The sequence below is a fragment of the Sabethes cyaneus genome, chromosome 2 (assembly GCF_943734655.1).
Source record: "Sabethes cyaneus chromosome 2, idSabCyanKW18_F2, whole genome shotgun sequence".
NCBI classification, from domain to species: domain Eukaryota; kingdom Metazoa; phylum Arthropoda; class Insecta; order Diptera; family Culicidae; genus Sabethes; species Sabethes cyaneus.
This window is the reverse complement of record NC_071354.1, coordinates 34788829-34809760: the sequence shown is the minus strand read 5'-3', so window position 1 is coordinate 34809760 and position 20932 is coordinate 34788829. Positions and strand designations below refer to the sequence as shown.

Below are 20932 nucleotides of genomic sequence, written 5' to 3'. Positions count from 1 at the left end.
ACAGACCGTACTTTACGTGTCAAGCTGGATTCCACAGTTTCACGAGCATTCAGTAATACTTTTGGTGTTCTGCAAGGCAGTAACCTGGGCCTTTGCTATTCGCCTTGTACTTTAACGACATTGCCATTCTGCTTGGTTCCGGATGCACACTGGTATATGCCGATGATCTAAAGATCTACCTCGTTGTGAAATCTATCGCTGGTTGCTACTGATAGCAAGCGCTGTTGGACACCTTTGCTGATTGGTGTAATAAAAACAAGCTCACAATAAGCATTGCTAAATGTGTGGTTATAACATTCCATCGATGTAATACACCCATCTCATTTGATTACAGGATAACCGGAGCTATTCTCGGACACGTCGATCAGATCAGCGATCTTGGAGTTCTGTTGGATAACAAGTTCATGTTCAACCAACATTATACTGCTGTCATCTCTAGAGCATCACAACAACTTGGGGTCATCACAAAAATTTCCCGAGACTTCACAGATCCCCATTGCTTGCAGGCATTGTACTGTGCGTTGGTACGGCCAATACTTGAGAATGCCTATGTCATCTGGAATCCGCATAACCTGTGTTGGAAAGCCAGAATAGAACGTGTTCAACGAAGATTTGTTCGTATCGCCCTGAGTTCGTGCTTCACGTAGACAGCTTCGCTCATCGAATTTACTGACAACCAGATTCCATCGGACTATGTACGGGTTTTATGAACCACTGACGTCATGCATCCGCACCTTCACGCTGGTCGAAGAATTATTTGACTTTGGAGACGTTTCTTCACGCATCTTTAGTAGAAGACTGACAAGGTCTAGGATGCTGTAATAGTTTTGTTTTAGATTTAAGTTTCATGTTCATGTAGATAATACAAAAAATGTCAGATGAATCGACTAAAATACAAAATACTTACGCAAAGTCACCTTCCTTTTTCTCTTTTGTATTCTATCCATTCTCCGCATCCAGAAGTTTTCTTACAATTTCCTTAATAAGAAGTGGATTCACCACATGCTCTTTCATCTCAGTCGCTTCGAGGTGTTCACATAATTGTTCCACCGCATTTCTAAACGGTATAAATCCACGCAGGTTATTAGGTTTCTGGGTATCCAGCTTGTGTATGTGGTCAAGATGACTTTGCAGTAGCTGCTCAGGTCGACGGAGTTTTTGAATTATCCGAGGAACAGATTTCGGCAGGAGAAGTTGCCCACGAACGAGATCCAATGCGTTGCCCTTTAGGCATTGCTGCAGGCGCGACATATTGTCATTGTGACTAAACCCACAGGCTTCCGTCGATGATGTATATAGGCAGCGTAGAACAATGGCCAATCTTCCGGTCTGCCAGAGAATGCAACTGTTTACTGATACCATGCCTCACTGGTAGTTGAGCCTTTGTCGGTTCAGAACGTTGTGAAATCAACTTGTCTGATTCACCACGCTTTTAACACGACGCATTCGAGAAACATTCGTTTTCTGATGACGTTTCATAACTTTCGCTATTCTCCTGATACGTGACTTCTTCGTCGCAGTCATTACTTGCTTCGCTATATTCAGACTCTGCAACAACCGCCTGCTTACGTAACCTTCCCTTTGCCGGTTTAGGGATTTGCAAGTGAAACGGATTTCACTTTGTTTCCCGCCTGTACCTTTCCAAGCTTGTCAATGATAGACATTCTTTCCTGGAAGTTATTTTCTACCTCCTGTAAGCTTCTTAGATAGTCTTGCTAAACCTTCAGCTGGTGTTCCAATTCACGAGACTTTTCCTGCAGTTTCCTGCTCGCACTTCAATACCTTTTCGCGAATTTTTTGTTCTTCCAGCCAATTTATTTTTCTCAAGGGTATATCGGAACTCCATTTCTTTCTTCCGGATCATTTTTTCCGCTTCCCACTCATGCTCCAACCGCTTCTGTTCTCCCTCCATCGCCTTCAATCGATCTTCTACCGAAAGAGTTGGCCGGCCAACGGATGATCGAACGCTGGATTCATCTGACTGTTCCGAATTCGGATCAAAAGAAACCTCGGTAGAAATCGTCGCAGTTCCACTTTTCATCTTTCTTAACGGCATCGGTTGCGCCCACGCAAGTGGGCATTCCTTCCTGCTTCCTTCGCAAGCAACCATTCCTTCCTGCTGTCTTGGAGCCTTGGCACTCTTACATGGAAACTGAAAGAGTAAAGCTAATAGCGCAGAAACACTACCGGTACTCGAAAATCCTTAAACGTAAATTTTCGTGACGATCGGTTCGGTACATTCGGATAAATCTAAATATTCATACCAAAACAGTGCGATAATTTCATATACAAAGGTTTATTTTCTGATTTCATAATTTTTTTTCGCGTTTGTTCGATTTGTATGGTATGTATACAAATAGAAATTACACAAATTGAATCAATGTGGTTTTTATTCTTTCTCGGTTGAATATGCGTACAGTTTACACAGTTCCACTCAGTTTACACAGATGGTGAAATCCTATTCCGTTCGGCCACATTCGAGCTGCACCAAATATGGCAGTTGCTAAATTGTTGTTGTGTTTTTATTACGTATAATTTTTACGTTTTATTCACCCCCTTTGGTGGAGTTCGAACACGGCTGTATATAGTTGTGTGATGATGATTGGTTTGAACAAACATATTGTTGTGGTGCAAATAGTTTTCTTAAGCATTACGATGAATAGCAGCGCTTTGCGCGTCTGCGCTGAATGGAAAACACTACGAAGCTTGATAATTATGTTGTGGAGCTGATTTTTTTTTTACAAATGCAAGTTTTTCTTTTGCGTAAACTTCTACCATTTTACACTTTGACTGACTGACGCTTGAATAAGATGAAAGCATCCGATACGATAGGTATTGAATACAAAATGACAGACTTTCTACTTGTGATGATCGTTTACTGACGGATAGAGATTATTGTTTATATTTACACTTGCTTTGTTTTATTTTGTTTGTTCGTTTGTTTGTCGCTTTCATAATGTGGTTTTTCTCTCTAAATTTGTATTAGCACTGTAATTTGTTCGGGTTTCAATTAGTTTACAACTAGCACAAAATGGCAGTCTCTTTTCTGTATTTTTTATTTTATGTATAAAATTTTTCCTTTAATAAGTCATCCTTTGTTGTGGTTTGTTCAAGCACTGCAAACAAAATTATAGTCATATTGAAATAATTGATTATCGATAATTGTTGCTGCTGCTAATCTACAGGTTATAGTTCTACTGAAATTGAATTTTTAAAACAGACGTTGTCGCTTGACTTTCATCATTTTGTAATTTCATCCATTTGCGTTTTTAAATTAGCTAGCATTTTCATAAAACGTTACTTTTTGACTTACCTCTAAAAATTTTACTAACATTGAACTGCGCTCATTCGCTCATTGTATGTACCAGCAGATGGCAACCAGGGAATTATATTCATTCGACTGTAGTCTGCAGGTTATGTCATAATTTTTTAAATAAATAATTTAGTCATAGTTCACTCACAAAGAGGTGGAATATAATATCACGTTTTCGCTTATATTTTGTTCTTCCATTTTTCTTTCATAATAAATGAAAAACTCATGATAGAATTACTAGGGACATTGCTAGACTTAGGAAGATAGTAGAACGAACTATGCAATCTCAAACTATACAGTCTACCCAGCAGCGTGAACAAAATTTCGTTCCCGTTGCGTGGGTTGGGTTTGTTGGCATGTAGAAGTGGTCAACTCAAGCGGATTAGAACAGCTGGACCTGCTTCTTGTAGTCTTGGCTTCAGTGGTTTTGCTATCGCTTTATTTGCCCTCTCCTCCAGTGGCGGCCTCTTTCCGGTCGCGATCCCTACTGGTTGGTTTCGAGTCCCTATCGGCCCGGGGAGGCAACGGAGGTTGCTGCTCCTGCTGATCCTGTTTCAGTTGTACCGGTTTCGGCGGTGCTACCGGAGGAGTGCTCGAATGTTGTACGTTGTTGGCCTGCGGAGGCAGAATTCCCTGCTCGACTGCCTGTCTCATCATGCGTTTTTGATACTCCTGCTGTTGCTTGATGAAGAGACTTAGACGGCTCAGCAGAAACTGCTTATCGTGTCCTTCCAGAACTAGTTGATGTTTGAGAACCGATACCATGTGACGGTTGGCTGCCGATACGGCATAATAGTAGTAGATGAAGAAGGTAAGAATCACAAAGCAGGGAACTGCGAACGAGGCCGTGCCAAAGTAGAAGATGATATTCTGGAAGAACAGAGGCATCTTCATGAAGGCATTTATTGCTCGATCCCAAACCGAAGGAAGTCCTCGGAAAGGACCACAAGATCGAGAGGGAATGATTTCGGCCCAAGCGTACACTACCGGGATGATTGCAACGGTGAAAGAAATCAGAAGAGTTGACATGAATAACGAATTCGAACGCGACGCCCGATATAGGATGGAGGAAGGATTCGAATTGACAAGACAGGCGAACTTTTTGATGTAGAACATAAAAAAGAACAACACCGCTGCTATTGCTGGGAGAAATGGCGTGTAGAAGGTTCCAAGCCAACAGAGGGTTTGTGAATAGATCACATCTAGAACATGCTTCGACAACTCGAACTCTTGTTCCCCAATGAACTTAGCAATGCGGCTGTTGGAGTGCCGCGCAAACAGTGCACGAGGAAAGTTGACGAAGAAGGTCACCAAAAAGTGTGTGACGAAGTCAACAATGAACAGTTTGTAAAACTGTTGACCGACGAACGTTTCCCAGCATTGTGGTGTTCCCCGATTAGCATCATAGCATTGTTCAGTCAGTGAGCTATTAGTTTCGATGGTATAATTCGCCGCAAAGTCCGTTCCATTCGTTGCCGATGTTTGGAACGATTTGGACTTGATGACAAAGTAAAACCGACTCAGCAAAACCGCCAGCGATGATAGTCGGAGGAAAACTGTCCGGAAGAGAGAGATTTTGATCACAAACAGCGGAGAATACTTTTCAAACTGAACAAGATAGTTAAAGAAAAGTGGAACTACAAGATTCATACATACGATCGCTATATAGGGAAGGAACTCGTAGAAGAGCACTTCTAACCGTTCCGACAGGTTGTGCTCTATCTGATCCGACATCGTCGGCGAGGAGGGAGAATCTCGTGAGATCATGTAATACGGAGGAGTTGAGCTAGTGGATGTCGTCTCCAGGGTGGTGGAATATCCGAACGAGGAGATCGTTTGCCACGACGGAACACGAGGAAAATTCACCAAATGATTCGGTTGAAAATTCGGCTCCAACTTTGACATTGACTCATTAAACAGTACATATATAATCACCACTGCTAAAAGCAGTATCATCACGACTACAAAATTAATGAAGAATCGTATAGCAATAAGTTTAACCATAAAATCTCGCGAGCGATTAATGCGCTCATTTTCGAAACGCTTCGTGTGAAGCAGCGAACGAATCTCATTATAAAGTGCCTTATGTTTAATATCAGCGGACTTTTCGTTGTGGATGCAAAAGTCCCAGCCTCCGAAGACTAAATTACAGTACTGATAGAATAGACCTTCGCCTTCGGCAATGCGATCCTTGAACTGCCGCACGACAGCCTTCATGATCGCAATTAACGCGACCACGTAGCAAATGGCCGTTATTATCACGTAAACCAGGGGGAAGTCATAGTACAGAATCGTACCAGAGCTTGCGCCAGCCGTACTTTGGTCGATAGCTTCGTCTGCTTCCATCATGAACGCCTCGAAAAAACTGTCATTAAGACTACTGAAGTTACTACTCCTAATCTCCTCTGCAACTGCACTGATCACGGTGGTACTAGCTTCTGTAGTACTAGTACTACTACTGCTGCTACTTACGCTGCTACTTGGTGGCACCACTGTCGTCGTCGACGTTGTAGTCGACGTCGTCGTCGATAACGTTCTGATGGCTAACGATGAAAGACGGTCCTCCAATGGGCTGTACCCATAGATCATATTGGTGTACATTCCGTAGAACAACAGCGTACTCTCCATAAATCCCGTACCCTGTATAACATCAAGCACGGAAAACTGCACATTTCGCGTCGCGTTTAGGTACGACTCAGAGCAACATTGGACCGAGCTTGCGTCCACCGATTGCTCACAGGGTACATCCTGGGGTTCCGTCATGATAACGTGCGGCAGCACGATGAACATCGACATCAGTCCAAACACGATCAGGTTCAGAAACATAAGCCACCGCAGAAAGAGAAAGTAGGCGACCACTCCGGTGCCGAAATTGCCCTCGATGGTTTTCAGTGACATTCGCCACAGTTCCAGCTTGGTACGATACTCGCTCCACTTGGCCCGAATGCTTTGCCACGCTTTCCGGCGCCGCCATTTGATCTGCTCGAAGCCTTGCAGGCGCAGTTTGGTGGCGTTCTGGAATGAGGGTGGAATGATTAGATTTTCAACTTGAAATTAAATTTTATGTTGTTCAATAGTTAATACCTGAAGTTGTGCTTTCATTTCGCGTTTTTGTGCCATCGGAACGGGCATTGACTTGATTTCTTGTATTTCCTCCCATGTGCGTTCTTCGTTGATAAGATTTTCTGCAAAAGAGGCGAGATGGTTGTGCTTTAGATTAATGAGTTCATTATAATGGTAGAGTATAACAACTAACACCAATTCAGAAATTATTTCTAACTATTTGAAAAAGAATGGTTCAATTATTCGTTTTCCTGATGGCTATCGAAAATGAATCAACAACAAAATTTGTTGTCATAAGGATTCGTTTTGATACTATATATGAGCTTTATAAATTGTGTGTCAACGTATCTGTTATTTTGACAGATTTTGTACGAGTTGACTGCAGGAGGCTGGAAGGTGACCATCTTTCTTGCTACGTTCTGTTCTTCTCGGTCTGATGCTCCTGCCAGTACAGCTAAAACGAAACTAAAACGAAATGAACGTCCCTCGTTTTATAAGTATGTGCGTGCAAAATGATGTCTCTATTTTGATTTTGGCATTTGGACGCAACACGCAAGCGTAAGACAAACAGCCGTTGTTGCTGTGTGCAGACATTTTGCTACCTACACACTGGCGAACGCATAGCCTCTGCATAGCCCACTCGCGAGTCAAACAACTCACGTGTGACCAGCTGCCTGTGAGGGTTAGTGGTATACAAGGATACCGATTTTGCATTATTTTTACTTTTATTCTTCATCTTCGCCCTCGTTTCTACTCATGGGCGAGAGTGCGAGCCCTCGCGAGTAATCGGTATTAGCAGCTCGGGCTGCAATAACGAACAAGATCGACGATCCTAGCTGTTAGCTAAATACAAACTCGCAGATACTCGTCGCGGATGGTAAATGGTTGAATAATGCGCTCCAGAACTACCACGAAGTTCCACAGCCTCTTATTTAGCAGCTCCTATCTCTACCTCCACGAGGTACCACGGAGCCTGTGGAGTACCAGAGTGCTCTCCACAGTAATCAGCCCTTACCGCATCATGAGGGGCTCTGATGTGGCGGACTTTTTTCCCCTCAACTCAAACAAAATCAAAAATACAACAAGTGTAGATACGGTGGAAAACCCGTTCGCTAGCGGAGGCATCCAACGTTCTCCAGCAAGGGTGGAGAAGAATGCAACTAGGAGCGCTAGTGTGGGTGGCAAAGGCAGCGGTATGCTTACTACGCCGGACACAGCGATGAACGGCCCAGCGCTAATCAGGGCGATGGAGAAGAATAGAGACGCTGTACCCAAAGTGGTAGCAGCGTCACAGTCACAGCAGCTCGATATAATAATCGAGTTCACGTCAGGTCGCGGCAATTTCTTCAAGGACCTGAAGCAGAGCTTGCTCATACTTCGGAGGATCTTGAATGCAGCGATCAAAACGCACAACGACCTCGTGGCCCGTGCAGGAGAGGCGAAGAAGGTGACCGTGAAGGCGTCGAAGGCAGTTCAGACGGACGCCTGTCCGTTTACGGAGTGTCGCAATGCGGCCCAGGAGGCCACGGAAAGCGCTAGCAGCAGCGGTAAGGCGTCCGCCAAGCGTCTGAGACAGTTCCTGGGGAATAGCACCCCTGGTGGACCGAAAAAACGCCTGATCGGTAAAAGCCCTCAGGCTAGCGGGTTGGCAGAGCTAACCGATGAATCAGCGGGAAGCTCCAAGACGGGTGGCCCGTGGACCGAGGTTAAGGCCAAGAGAAAAGGCAGAGGAGGCTCCAGTAAAAAAACAACTCCACCTAAACCGGCAAGGAAGCGAACGAAGAAGGACGACGCTCTTATCCTGAAAACCGACAGGTCGAAATACTCGGAGGTTCTGAAGGCCATGAAAGGAGACGCCCTACTTAAGGATCTGGGCGCGGAGGTGCGGAGCATCCGCCGCTCACGCACGGGCGATATGATCCTCGAGTTAAAGAAGGACGCCACCAAGAAGAGTTCCGCATACAAGTCCAGAAGTGACTCCAACTTAAGACGTGCTGCCCTTAGACAACACAGTAAGCATCGCACTGAAGCCACGAAGACAAAATATTTAGAAGCAAATGCTAATTATAAACTACTTAACGATCGCCTGTATAACGCGTACCAGAACAATCTGCAACGCCGCCTCAAGGCAAACCCCAGAAGCTTCTGGCGCCACGTGAATGAGCAACGGAAAGAATCAGGGTTGCCTTCTATGATGTCCAATGGTTTATTCGAAGCCTACTCCACTATGTGCCACTTCTAAACTGTTCGAGTTAATTATTCTTCAAGAGCTAGTCCAGAGATACAAACATTACATTTCGCCTGATCAGCACGGATTTATGCCAAAACGATCTACGTCAACCAACTTAACCTGCTTCACGTCGTTTGTAATACGCCAAATAGAGACTGGCAATCAAGTGGACGCAATATACACAGACTTATCCGCAGCATTTGATACTATGAATCATCAAATAGCGATAGCTAAATATGATAAACTGGGCATGAATGAACATTTGCTTCTTTGGCTCCAATCTTACCTAAGCGGTCGGAGTATGTCTGTTAAAATAGGTGATCATAGGTTCTCAGTTTGGTCCGGCGTTCCACAAGGGAGTCATCTTGGGCCTTTTTTATTCTTGTTATATATGAACGATGTCAATTTGATTTTGAACTGCATGAAACTCTCGTACGCCGACGATTTAAAGCTATACTACACTATAAAACAACCACAAGATGCACTTTTCCTACAAAAACAGCTGGAAGTTTTCGCAGAATGGTGCCAAATGAACCGCATGTCGCTTAACGTATCCAAATGCTCGATAATCTCTTTTGGTCGAAGACAATCACTATTCCACTTAAACTATGCCTTAGAGGGTGTGCAGCTAAAGCGCGAATCAACAGTCAAGGATTTGGGAATCCTAATCGACATTAAACTAACCTTTAAGGATCACGTCGCTTACATCGTGTCAAAAGCCTCTTCGCAGCTAGGCTTTTTATTTCGCTTTGCGAAGAAGTTAAGGGTGTTTACTGCCTGAAAACTCTATATTGCTCGATTGTGCGACCTGTCCTAGAATATGCGTCCATCGTCTGGTCTCCTTATTACCAGAACGAAACTCAACGCATTGAGGCTATTCAGCGAAAATTCATTCGCTTCGCTCTACGTCATCTCAGGTGGACGGCTCCATCAAATCTGCCTAGCTATAAAAGCAGATGCATGCTTATTAATTTGGAACTACTAGAGGAGAGACGAAATGTAGCAAAAGCGTCCTTTATTGGTGATCTCTTGCAAGGACACATCGATTGTTCTGCGCTGCTCAGTACCTTGGATATCAGCATACGTCGCCGCAATCTTCGGTCCCATTCGTTCCTCAGCATTGGTCCTGCGAGAACAAATTATGGACTTAACGAACCAATGCGTAGCATGTCTCGTGTATTCAACAAATGTTATAACGTATTTAATTTTAATGTATCTCGACAAACTAATAAGTGTAGTTTTAAGCGTGTATTATGTTAATTTATGTTGTTTATGCTTGTGTACCTTTATGCATCTATAGTTATATAGCACAATCTGTCATTGGGGTGATTTTTTACCTGTTGACTAAGCAATTAAATAAATAAATAAGAACCTGGACGAGATCACCGAAGTGCGCGAGGTCGTACAAGCTCTCAAAGAGCAAAGTGGAGTGGTGGTGGCAACCGAGGCGGTTCGCCTACGCAAGGGTCCGGCCGGGACCCAGGTAGCCACCATACGACTTCCGCTGACTGACGGAAACGAAGCGCTGAAAGCTGCTAGGCTAAAAGTGGGATGTCAGTATGCAGCAATGGACATTGTCATAATCTCGGATCCATATCGCGTCCGTGTCGGAAACGGCAACTGGGTCTCGGATAGGGCTAGGACGGCGGCTATATGGACGACAAGCAGGTTCCCGGTTCAGGAGGTTGTGTCAACTGCAGACGAGGGATTTGCGGTTGCCAAAGTGGGTGGAGTATTCTACTGCAGCTGTTATGCTCCGCCGAGTTGGTCTAACGAGCAGTTTACGCGGATGGCAGACAGAGTATCAGTTGTGCTGACTGGTTTAAGGCTGGTGGTTGTGGCGGGCGACTTTAATGCTTGGGCGGTAGAGTGGGGAAGTCATCGCACGAACCATAGGGGTCGGATTCTGCTTGAGGCTCTGGCAAAGCTTAACGTAGATCTGGCCAACGTCGGCAACACAAGTACCTTCAGTAGGAACGGTGCGGAGTCTATCTTCGACGTGACATTCGGCAGTCCTGGTCTGATAGGAAACTGGAGGGTAGACAATGGCTACACTCACAGTGACCATCAGGCGGTCCGCTATGGTGTCGGTCAGATAACGAGGCGGCAGGCGGCGAGTAGGGCCAACACTCCAACCACCCGTGGATGGAAGACATCATACTTCGATCCCGAAGTATTTGTGGAAGCGATCCGGAGAGAGTGCGGTGATCGCGGTATGCCCGATCCGAACGCTGATCATTTGGTTGAGGTACTGTCGCGATCGTGTGACGCTACCATGCCTAGGAAAAGTCGACCTAGGTATGGCAGGTCACCGGCTTACTGGTGGACAGATGAAATTGCGGAACTCCGCGAAGCGTGCTTTCGTGCGAGGAGAATTATGCAAAGAGCTCGTTCGGACGAAGGTAGGGCTGAAAGTCGAGTGGCACTTGTTGCTGCACGCGCAGCGCTTAAGAGCGGGATAAAAGCTGGTAAACGAGCCTCCTTTTAAAGCGAACCCGTGGGGTGATGCCTACAGAGTCGTAATGGCAATGACCAAGGGTGTGAGGGCGCCTCTGAGCAATCGCCAGAGATGCTGGAGCGGATCATCGAGGGCCTCTTTCCGCGCCACGAGCCAAGGCCCTGGCCCCAGGCCGCTGAGTCGTCCCACGGCCGACGTTCCAGTATCTCAGACCATAGCGTAGGATGGTCGGCCTCCCAGCCGAACATCCAAAGTAACGTGGGCGACGGCGGTTTGGAGGTCGGGGAGGAAGTGACGGTTACGAACGAGGAACTCATTGATATCGCTAAATCTCTAAAGGTGAGCAAGGCACCGGGGCCAGACGGTATCCCGAATATGGCCATTAAAGCGGCTATTTTAGAGGCTCCCGAATTATTCGGGGCAGTAATGAATAGATGCCTGGAAGCTGGCCACTTCCCGGACAGATGGAAGCGACAGAACCTGGTCCTATTGCCGAAGCCGGGAAAACCTCCGGGTGTCCCCTCGTCATATAGGCCGATCTGTCTACTCGATACTGCCGGCAAGGTGCTAGAGAGGGTTATCCTTAACAGACTCGTACAGTACACGGAGGGTACAAACGGTCTGTCAAGGAACCAATTCGGCTTCCGTAAAGGCAAATCTACGGTGGATGCCATCTTTTCTGTCACTAAGACAGCCGAGGTGGTAATCCAGCGTAAGATGACGGGTATCCGCTATTGCGCAGTTGTCACACTCGACGTGAGAAATGCGTTTGATAGCGCTAGCTGGGACTGCATAGCCAGCTCGCTTCGGAACGTCCAAGTGCCGGTGTCGCTGTACAGAATTCTGGAAACAAATTTCCAGAATCGTGTGCTATGCTACAACACGGAGGAGGGTCAGAAATGCGTTCCAATCACCTCAGGGGTTCCGCAAGGTTCCATACTGGGTCCGGTGTTGTGGAACGTCATGTATGATGAGGTGTTGAAGCTAAAGTTCCCGGTAGGGATGGTGATTGTCGGCTTTGCGGACGATATTACCTTGGAAGTCTACGGTGAATCTATCAGAGAGGTTGAGTTGACGGCTGCTCACTCTATAAGCATTGTTGAAGATTGGATGCGATCCAGGAAACTGGACCTAGCGCATCATAAAACGGAGGTTATCGTGATGAACAACCGCAAGTCGGTGCAGCAAGCAAATATCAGCGTCGGGGACTGCACTATTTCGTCAACGCGGTCCTTAAAACTCCTTGGAGTCATGGTCGACGACAAGCTCAAGTTCGGGAGCCACGTCGACTATGCCTGCAAGAAGGCTTCCACAGCTATTTCGGCATTGTCTCGTATGATGTCTAATATCTCTGCGGTATATGGCAGCAAGCGAAGGCTTTTAGCCAACGTGGTCCAGTCCATACTTAGATATGGCGGACCGGTGTGATCATCGGCGTTAGGAACCAAAAGCTACCTAGGTAAGCTGGAAAGTACCTATCGTCTCATGAGCTTGAGAGTGGCGAGTGCCTGTCGCACAGTTTCATATCACGCAATCTGCGTCTTAGCGGGTATGATGCCTATTGGCATCATTATCAGTGAGGACGTTGAGTGCTTCAACCAACTAGAGGCATACGGAGAACCACAAGATCGGCCTCGATGACCACATGGCAGCGGGCATGGTACTACGCCTTACGACAAGGTTTGGGATAGGGTGTCATTTCAAAAAATCAAAAAATGCGAGCGTGACTGGCACACTCTGCCAATTATGAATGGATTTTCATGGTTTAGATACCGATCGATCGGCTCATACAAGATGTAGCAGTCATATGATTTCTATTATAACTTTTTTTTTGTCAACATGTTTACTGATTAGTGAAAATTAGCGAAAATTTTCGAGGTCAAATACCCGGTACATTTTCTTCGCGATCGCCTTGCTTTCAAGGCAAGGACGACTGTTTCGAACGGACTCGAGAATGCTCTCGAAACACGCACGTTGCACATGACTCGCTCCAGGGTATCTTTGATCAACCGCTTCAGTTCGTCTGGGAAACCGGTCTTGTGCATTGTCGTGTCCGTCGGTTATTTCCAACCGAGCCCTCCGGAATACGGAACAACGTCCGTCAAAGTCTACGTTCGTCCAAAAACTGACTTGTTTAGAGCATGCTATATCATGCCACAGTATGCGTAAGTCTCATATTGAACGATTCATTTCTCTCCTTGTCTCTCATCGTTCGTATGACGGTATTCTTCCTATGCAAGGGGTTTCAGTTACACTCAAGTAAATAATTCAGTTTCATTAGATTTGTTTTACGCTGATTCATCTAGCTCGGCTCGTTCCCTACATTCACCCCCTCCTCTACTCTTCTGATTAATTGACCAAAAAAAAACTTATGACCATCATCATTTTTGACATCCGCATCGTTTTAATCATTACCACTATCAATTTCGTCATTACCATTATAATTACCATTACCATCATCATAATTAAAATCGTTAACATAATTAAAATCGTTAACATAATTAAAATCATCAACATCATCAAAACGTTCAAAATCATCATTCACGCCATCGAAATAATTAAAATCAACATCTATACTATCAATACTATCATTGTCGTCATTACCATTATCGTTTGTTATTACCCTCATCATTTTCGTCATTACCATTGCTATTTTGGCATTACCATCGTCATTTTCGTTATAAGCATCATCGCTTTCGTTTCGTCTTTACAATCATCTCTTTCATCAGATTCGTCATTGCCATCATCATTTACTTCATTTCTATCTTTATATTCGTCATTACAGCCATCACATACGTCAGATTCGATATTACCATAATCATTTACCTCATTTTCATCATCACTTTAGTCATTATTATAATTGTTTTCTTCATTGCAATCCTTACTTTCATTATCACCAGAATCAGTTTTGTCATTACCATAATTATTTCCGTCATTGCAATCATCATTTTCATCATCAGCTCTCAGGGAAGCCTTCGCACACAAGCGATTTTCTACAGGCCAGATCAAACTACGTATATCAGCGTGTTTCAGTAAACTATTCTATTTCTACCTTCCTAGAGGCACGCGATTCACACACGAAGCATATGCAAAAAGTAGCCCTCACAGAGGCAGCTAAAAGATATCAGGATCAGATTCGTGTTTTTCGACGAAGCATATGCAAAAAGTAGCCCTCACAGAGGCAGCTAAAAAAATAACCAGATGCATACAAGCATCTTTTCAACTTTCTCCGATGAACGTTTACCAGACACCGCTAATACGCCCACACCACCGTATTCCGAAAAGGCAGGCGCACACAAGCGAGTTACTAAAAGTCCCTCTCAGGGGAGCAATCGCATACAAACAAATTTGCACTGTCTTCCCAGAGGCGATCAAATTACGCATACCAGCGTGTTTCAGCACGCGATCACACACAAAGCATATACAAAAAGTCGCCCTTACAGAGGCAGCTAAAAAATAACCAGATGCGCACAAGCATCTTTTCAATTTTCTCAAATAGACCTTTGCCAGACGCCACTAATTCGCGCACACCAGCGTATTCCTATAATAGTAAGATGCACACAAGCGAGTTACAAAAATCCCTCTCAGGGGAGCTATCGTACACAAACGATTACGCACAGCCTTCCCAGAGGCGATCAAACTACGCATACCAGCGTGTTTCAGTAAACCATTCTGCCTTCCCGGAGGCACGCGAATCATAATCGCAAATCACACGCAAAAAATACGCATGTGAAAAAGTCGCCCTCACAGAGGCAGTTCAAAAACCAGCCAGATGCGCACAAGCATCTTTTCAATTTTCTCAAATAGACCTTTGCCAGACGCCACTAATTCGCGCCCACCAGCGTATTCCAATAATAGTAAGACGCACACAAGCGAGTTACTAAAAATCCCTCTCAGGGGAGCTATCGTACACAAACGATTTCGCACAGCCTTCCCAGAGGCGATCAAACTACGCATACCAGCGTGTTTCAGTAAACCATTTTGCCTTCCCGGAGGTACGCAATCACACACGCAAAACACATATGTTCAAAAAACAGCCTTCACAGAGGCAGTTCAGAAAACAGCCAGATGCGCACAAGCATCTTTTCGCGCACACCAGCGTATTCCAATAACGTAAGACGCACACAAGCGAGTTACTAAAAGTCCCTCTCAGGGGAGCTATCGTATGCAACGATTTTGCACAGCCTTCCCAGAGGCGATTAAACTACGCATACCAGCGTGTTTCAGTAAACCATTCTGCCTTCCCGGAGGCACGCGAATCATACTCGCAAATCACACACGCAAGCATGTGCAAAAAACAGCCCTCACAGAGGCAGTTCCGAAGACAACCAGATGCGCACAAGCATCTTTTCGCGCACACCAGCGTATTGCAATAAAGAAAGACGCACACAAGCGAGTTACTAAAAGTCCCTCTCAGGGGAGCTATCGTACACAAACGATTTTGCACAGCCTTCCCAGAGGCGTTCAAACTACGCATACCAGCGTGTTTCAGCAAACCTTTCTGCCTTCCCGGAGGCACGCAATCACACACGCAAAAAAACACATATGTTCAAAAAACAGCCTTCACAGAGGCAGTTCAGAAAACAGCCAGATGCGCACAAGCATCTTTTTTAATTTTCTCGAACAGGCGTTTGACAGACGCCACTATTATATTCAACTTAACATACTCACAATTAGGGAGCACTACGCCAATGTCGTGTCCGTCGGTTATTTCCAACCGAGCCCTCCGGAATACGGAACAACGTCCGTCAAAGTCTACGTTCGTCCAAAAACTGACTTGTTTAGAGCATGCTATATCATGCCACAGTATGCGTAAGTCTCATATTGAACGATTCATTTCTCTCCTTGTCTCTCATCGTTCGTATGACGGTATTCTTCCTATGCAAGGGGTTTCAGTTACACTCAAGTAAATAATTCAGTTTCATTAGATTTGTTTTACGCTGATTCATCTAGCTCGGCTCGTTCCCTACATGCATTACCTGCCATAGCTTTTCGCGCTAGATTATATTGTACGCTGCCCTGAAATCCACGAAAATATGCACATTATACTCGCAACATTTCTGGACGATTTGTCGAAGTGTGAAAATTTGATCCACAGTAGCACGGGCTGATACTTGCTATTGAGGATAGATGACGTAACAAAATCTGGGAGAGCACTTAAGTTGTAGGCAGTGTTGATGAGCGTAATGCCACAGTATTTATAGCAATCGAGCCAATCGCCCACACCTTCCGTCTATTCCTCCGGTAGCTTATCCTCCACTCAAATCCTTGAAATTATTCAGTAAAGTGCCGTTGCTAGTGGTTCTTTGCCATTTTCGTAGAGTTCTGCTGGGAGCCGGTCTTTTCCGGCGGTCGACATGCTGTTATCGTTTGTAGGCAATCCCTGCTTAACTTCCGATCTGTTTCCTTCTGTTATATCGCTATTGAGATGCCCTTCGAAGAGCTGCTTACACCTCGCACTCGTTTGTGACCAGGTTTCCCACTTTGTCCCTACAGATATCAGGCTTCGGTGTGTATTCTTTACGAGATAGGTTCAACTTTTCATAGAACTTGCGCTTCTTGTTAGCCCGCAATAGTTATTCACGATCTCTGTCCTTCTTCTGGCGCTTTTTCCTCCTCAAGCTCGTGGTCAGTTCATTCCGCGCTCGTCGATACTTGGTCAAATCGGTCTCCCTCGTGGCAATGCTTAAATAGTTTTTCCAGGTTTCTGTTTCTCGTTTCTGCTGAACCGATTCGGTCGCTATTTTGCTTGAAAGGTGCTAGAATCTTGTACATTACTATTGAATTGGTTTATGGTACAACGTTTCGTTCAAAAGTTATAGGCAAAAATGTGGAAATTACTTTGCATGATTTTTTTCCGAAACCCGGAACTATTAGGGTAACCATGAATCCACTTAATAGGGCAATACAAATTTTTTTGACGTAGGACTACGTCTTACGGCAAGTTTTGAGATAGGGTGTCATTCCAAAAAATCAAAAAATGCGAGCGTCACGAAAAATGAAAGGTTTTGAGCGCTAATAGCTCAGCGGTTTTCCGATCGATTTTCAATATTCTTACACCAATCGATCGGCAAATCTTCTAAGAATTGACTCAAATGAAGAAAAGTATGGATTCTTGATGTTGAACTATTGAAAAATTGAAAATAATGAACCTATGTTTTACCAGAATTCTCGCTTCGTGATTGGTTGGAAGATTCTTTACGATGATCTAAACCTATACCAATTTGATATCTGTGCTTGGGAAGTAAGCCAAAACAAGTGACCAAGTTTCCTCATTTCAACAAGATTTCTTAACACCGCGGTTAAACCTAGACCATTTTGATGTCCTTGCTTGGGAAGTACGCCAGAGAGAGTGACAAAGTCCCCTCGTGCCAACAGTTTTCTTACGAACGCGATTAAACCTAGTCCAATCTGATGTCTGTGTTAGGCAGAGGTGGCATAAACCGCAGCGCCGACACACATTCTTAAACAACACAACACTCGCCATGCGGTGTGTGTTCGCCCACAAATTCCCTTCAGTGTCTCTTTTGCTAAACACGCTCTTTCGTGTTTTACGCGCACCAGGAAAAGGCAGTCGCAAACGCAGAGTGATAAATTTGCTGCGTGCTTTACCACACCAAGAGCCACACTCTGCGCGGCTGGATTGTACACCCTGCGCTGGGTCAGTTGAAATGGTGTGATTGAAAAAAACGTTTTTTCTGTTGCGTCGCCTGAACCGTACTAACTTAGCATAGACCATATTAGTTGTTCAGTGCAGGGTGTATTTTCACTTTTAAAAGGGCAGAAAATTTGTAAATACAAAATAATTTTTTGTTAATTCCGCACGGAGTGTGGCAAAGGGCAGCACCAAGTGCTGTTTGGATGATCACTGACTGGGCGATTTTCACCGAGTGCTGTCGATCGCTCCCACTCCGCTTTCGCTCGTACGCTGTGTGCATATTAGCTGTAGAGGTGTGTTGCCGAATCGCTCTGTGCGACAAGGCATAATATTGGAACATTGGGCGCATAGTGTGAGCGAATGACAGCCCTGGTGTTAGGGAAGTGTGCCTGAAAAAATGACACAAGCTCGTTGTCCCAACAGATCGCAAATTCTTTACTGCGTGACGATTAAACCTCGGCGAATTTGATATCTGTGTTGGAAAAATGTGCTGCAGCTGTAGTGTTCGGTTATAATACGACTCTGTATAAATACACATGCTTGCCGTTTCATTAGAAGTGTAGTGAAAAGATGTGCTGTTGATAAAATAGGATTGAATTGGTAAAATCCTTTCAACGTGGGAAACCATGGATAATAAAAACAATCTTTAATTCCAGTAAGGTAGCAGGAAAGTAATAGTTAGTGTTCTTGATTTTGTTAAATTGTATCCAAATGCACATAGAAATAACTCTGAAATCTTTTGAGAATATAACGTATGCAATGTTACTACTTTGATAAATGTTACATACAACGCATGTAGCATGTATATATGTTGCATATAGCATGTATACATGCAGAATTGAATGATTACAAGCATGAATACATGCTACTATCACTACAAAGAGACTTACGTAGTCCTGCGTCACCTATATATGCGGTCGTGTCTTGTGCACAACCCCTCTGATTTTTAATCTAATTTTCCCCTATTAGTTCCAAATTTAAAGATTTGAATGTTCAAACACTCAATTAGGCTCCATAACTTCATACACAATTTTTTATTGTTTTGAAATGTTTTACAAAGTTATTTAGTATGTTAAATACGGATGATAACTTACACAACGTTGACAAACAGATGAATTAAGTTCCGACAATGTGTCGATTTTCATCTCAAATGGTATTTAATGATTTCAACTATAGATATTAGCATAGATAGGAGCACGTATGATACCTTTTTCCATAATTGGATACTCCCTGCTCAAAGGATTATAAGAAAATTAAATAAATCGCAAAAGAGGACTCTCTAATGCTAATTAGCTAGCAATTAGGTTAGGTCTTTTGAGTGTACTTCCAGTGACAGTCGTGTGAACCTAGGATGAGAACCACAAAGAATTGAATTTTGAAGGTGTAAGTATACAGGTATACTTAAAAAAACAGGCAATGGAACAAATTTTGAAGGAGGTCCACTGCAGATTAAAGGTTGGCGTGCGAACAGTTCAAATTCTCCAAACTACACCGTACAATTTGCGGAGCGTTAAAGCTACTTATAAGATTTGTTTCAGACAGGTAGATTGAACGGACACTTCTTATTCTTAATGTACAGTAGATACATAGGAGTGATGATTTCTTGTAGCTCTGATTTTTGTTTACCCGAGTTTCACACATTTTCTGCAATCGACTGATGCTGGGCGTTCCTCGCCTTCAAAATAGCTGAAGGTTATATCCGAAATAAGATTGTAGTATTGACAAAAATGTGTCTAATATAAAAGATGCAGGGGGCTGCAGGTGCCAAAAAGCAATTGTTGGCGAGCCTGGACTAATCCTAACAACGGCGAAAGATCTCCGAACTTAGAACACTCAGAACAGAATATGATCTAAGTTTTAAAATCGTCATTACCTGCAAGAGAAGTGATCGACTTGGAACTTTGGAAGATAGCTATATTAGCGTAAATTTTCATTAAGTTTTATTTTTTGCAGGCCTAAGATGGAAGGTATTAAAATCACATAACTATTTTGAATTGATTAAATTCGTTTAAACTAGTTAATTTCATTTTTAAATTTTGATTTATTTTAATTAAAATTTTCAAACTGGTCTTCAAATCTTTTCGTGAACGTCTTTTCTTTGAAATCAGTGATTAGAGAATAGAATAGGAAACCATAAATTAATTGAAAATCTTTCGATAATACTTGTTCTTGCAGAGATTTAATTATAAAGCTGTTGTGTCCTTACTAGAATGAAAATCATTATTCTAAAAAACATCTGAGAAAGTAGAGATCTTGTTTTTCGTCGCAGAACAAACTCCCATGCAACAATTGAAACACTCGAGACGAATGCAATGATCTGCCCTACATTAATTCCATCTGCCAAGGAGCCTCCGGAACACTTGAGTCAGTGCACTTAGCTCTGATTAGATTATTGCTGGCCTTTGGTCTTCGGAGTCATGCATCTTCGTTACAGTGATGTATTAGCAGTCCAACGACCTCATAACAGCTCGCGCAGGCTGGCGAATCAATGACTCAAAGCCGACACAATGAATATAAATGGCTATGAGTTATGGCCTCACAACGTTAGGACATACATACAACCGGAATGTCTAATAAAGATGTCGTTATCACTCTGTCGGCCTCAATGAAGTCTGAACAACGGTCGGCCAGATCACAATTAAGCAATTCAGTTAATTGCTGAAAGCGACAACGCTCTTCCGGAGTCGCATTTCGCAGAATACTTCAGATTAGAACGTTGATTAACGGGGGACCAGACTGTGGCCAGTCAAAGCCATAGAAGTTTTTTTTACTTTAAAAAAATTCATATGACACACTCAAAACAAAACTATCAAGTTTCGCTACACTCGATAAGCAGATTATGAGCTGTCAGTCATGTGGCTATCGAGTGTGTCGTCGGCAGTTAGTTTTGCTTTGAAATGTGATAACAGTCGGTAAACACACGACGCATCACGCTTCAAATGTGATTAGCACCCTCAAAAATCAAATAGTCACTCCGTTTGACGGTCACATGTGCCACAGTATGCATATTACCGAATGCATTCACGAAGATTTTAAGTTCGACTATGATAGAATCACTTACCTGATAGATCAGGTAGTGTGGCTACTTGAATTTCGTGATACTGCGATCCCCTTCGAGCTGCAGTGGAAAAGCTTGTCCTCCTGCGGGTTCCTTTCGTATCCTGCTGGGATGGACGCACCCGCCGAGTAGTGGCTGAAATATGGAAAACA

General features: G+C 43.9%; 1 protein-coding gene across 2 annotated transcripts in view; it reads right to left on the bottom strand.

Annotated features, from left to right (window-relative positions):
- Positions 1 to 2308: 2308 nt before the first annotated feature.
- The window catches only part of LOC128738790 (transmembrane channel-like protein 7), a 42740-nt gene continuing 24116 nt past the window's right edge, over positions 2309 to 20932 (bottom strand). For both annotated transcript variants that reach the window (XM_053834171.1, XM_053834172.1), the window contains 3 exons: positions 20784 to 20915; positions 6398 to 6498; positions 2309 to 6328 (listed from right to left, as the gene is read on the bottom strand). In XM_053834171.1, the coding sequence (XP_053690146.1) occupies positions 3752 to 6328; positions 6398 to 6498; positions 20784 to 20915 (2810 nt within the window). In that variant the 3' untranslated portion in view covers positions 2309 to 3751. The remainder of the gene's footprint in view (positions 6329 to 6397; positions 6499 to 20783; positions 20916 to 20932) is intronic.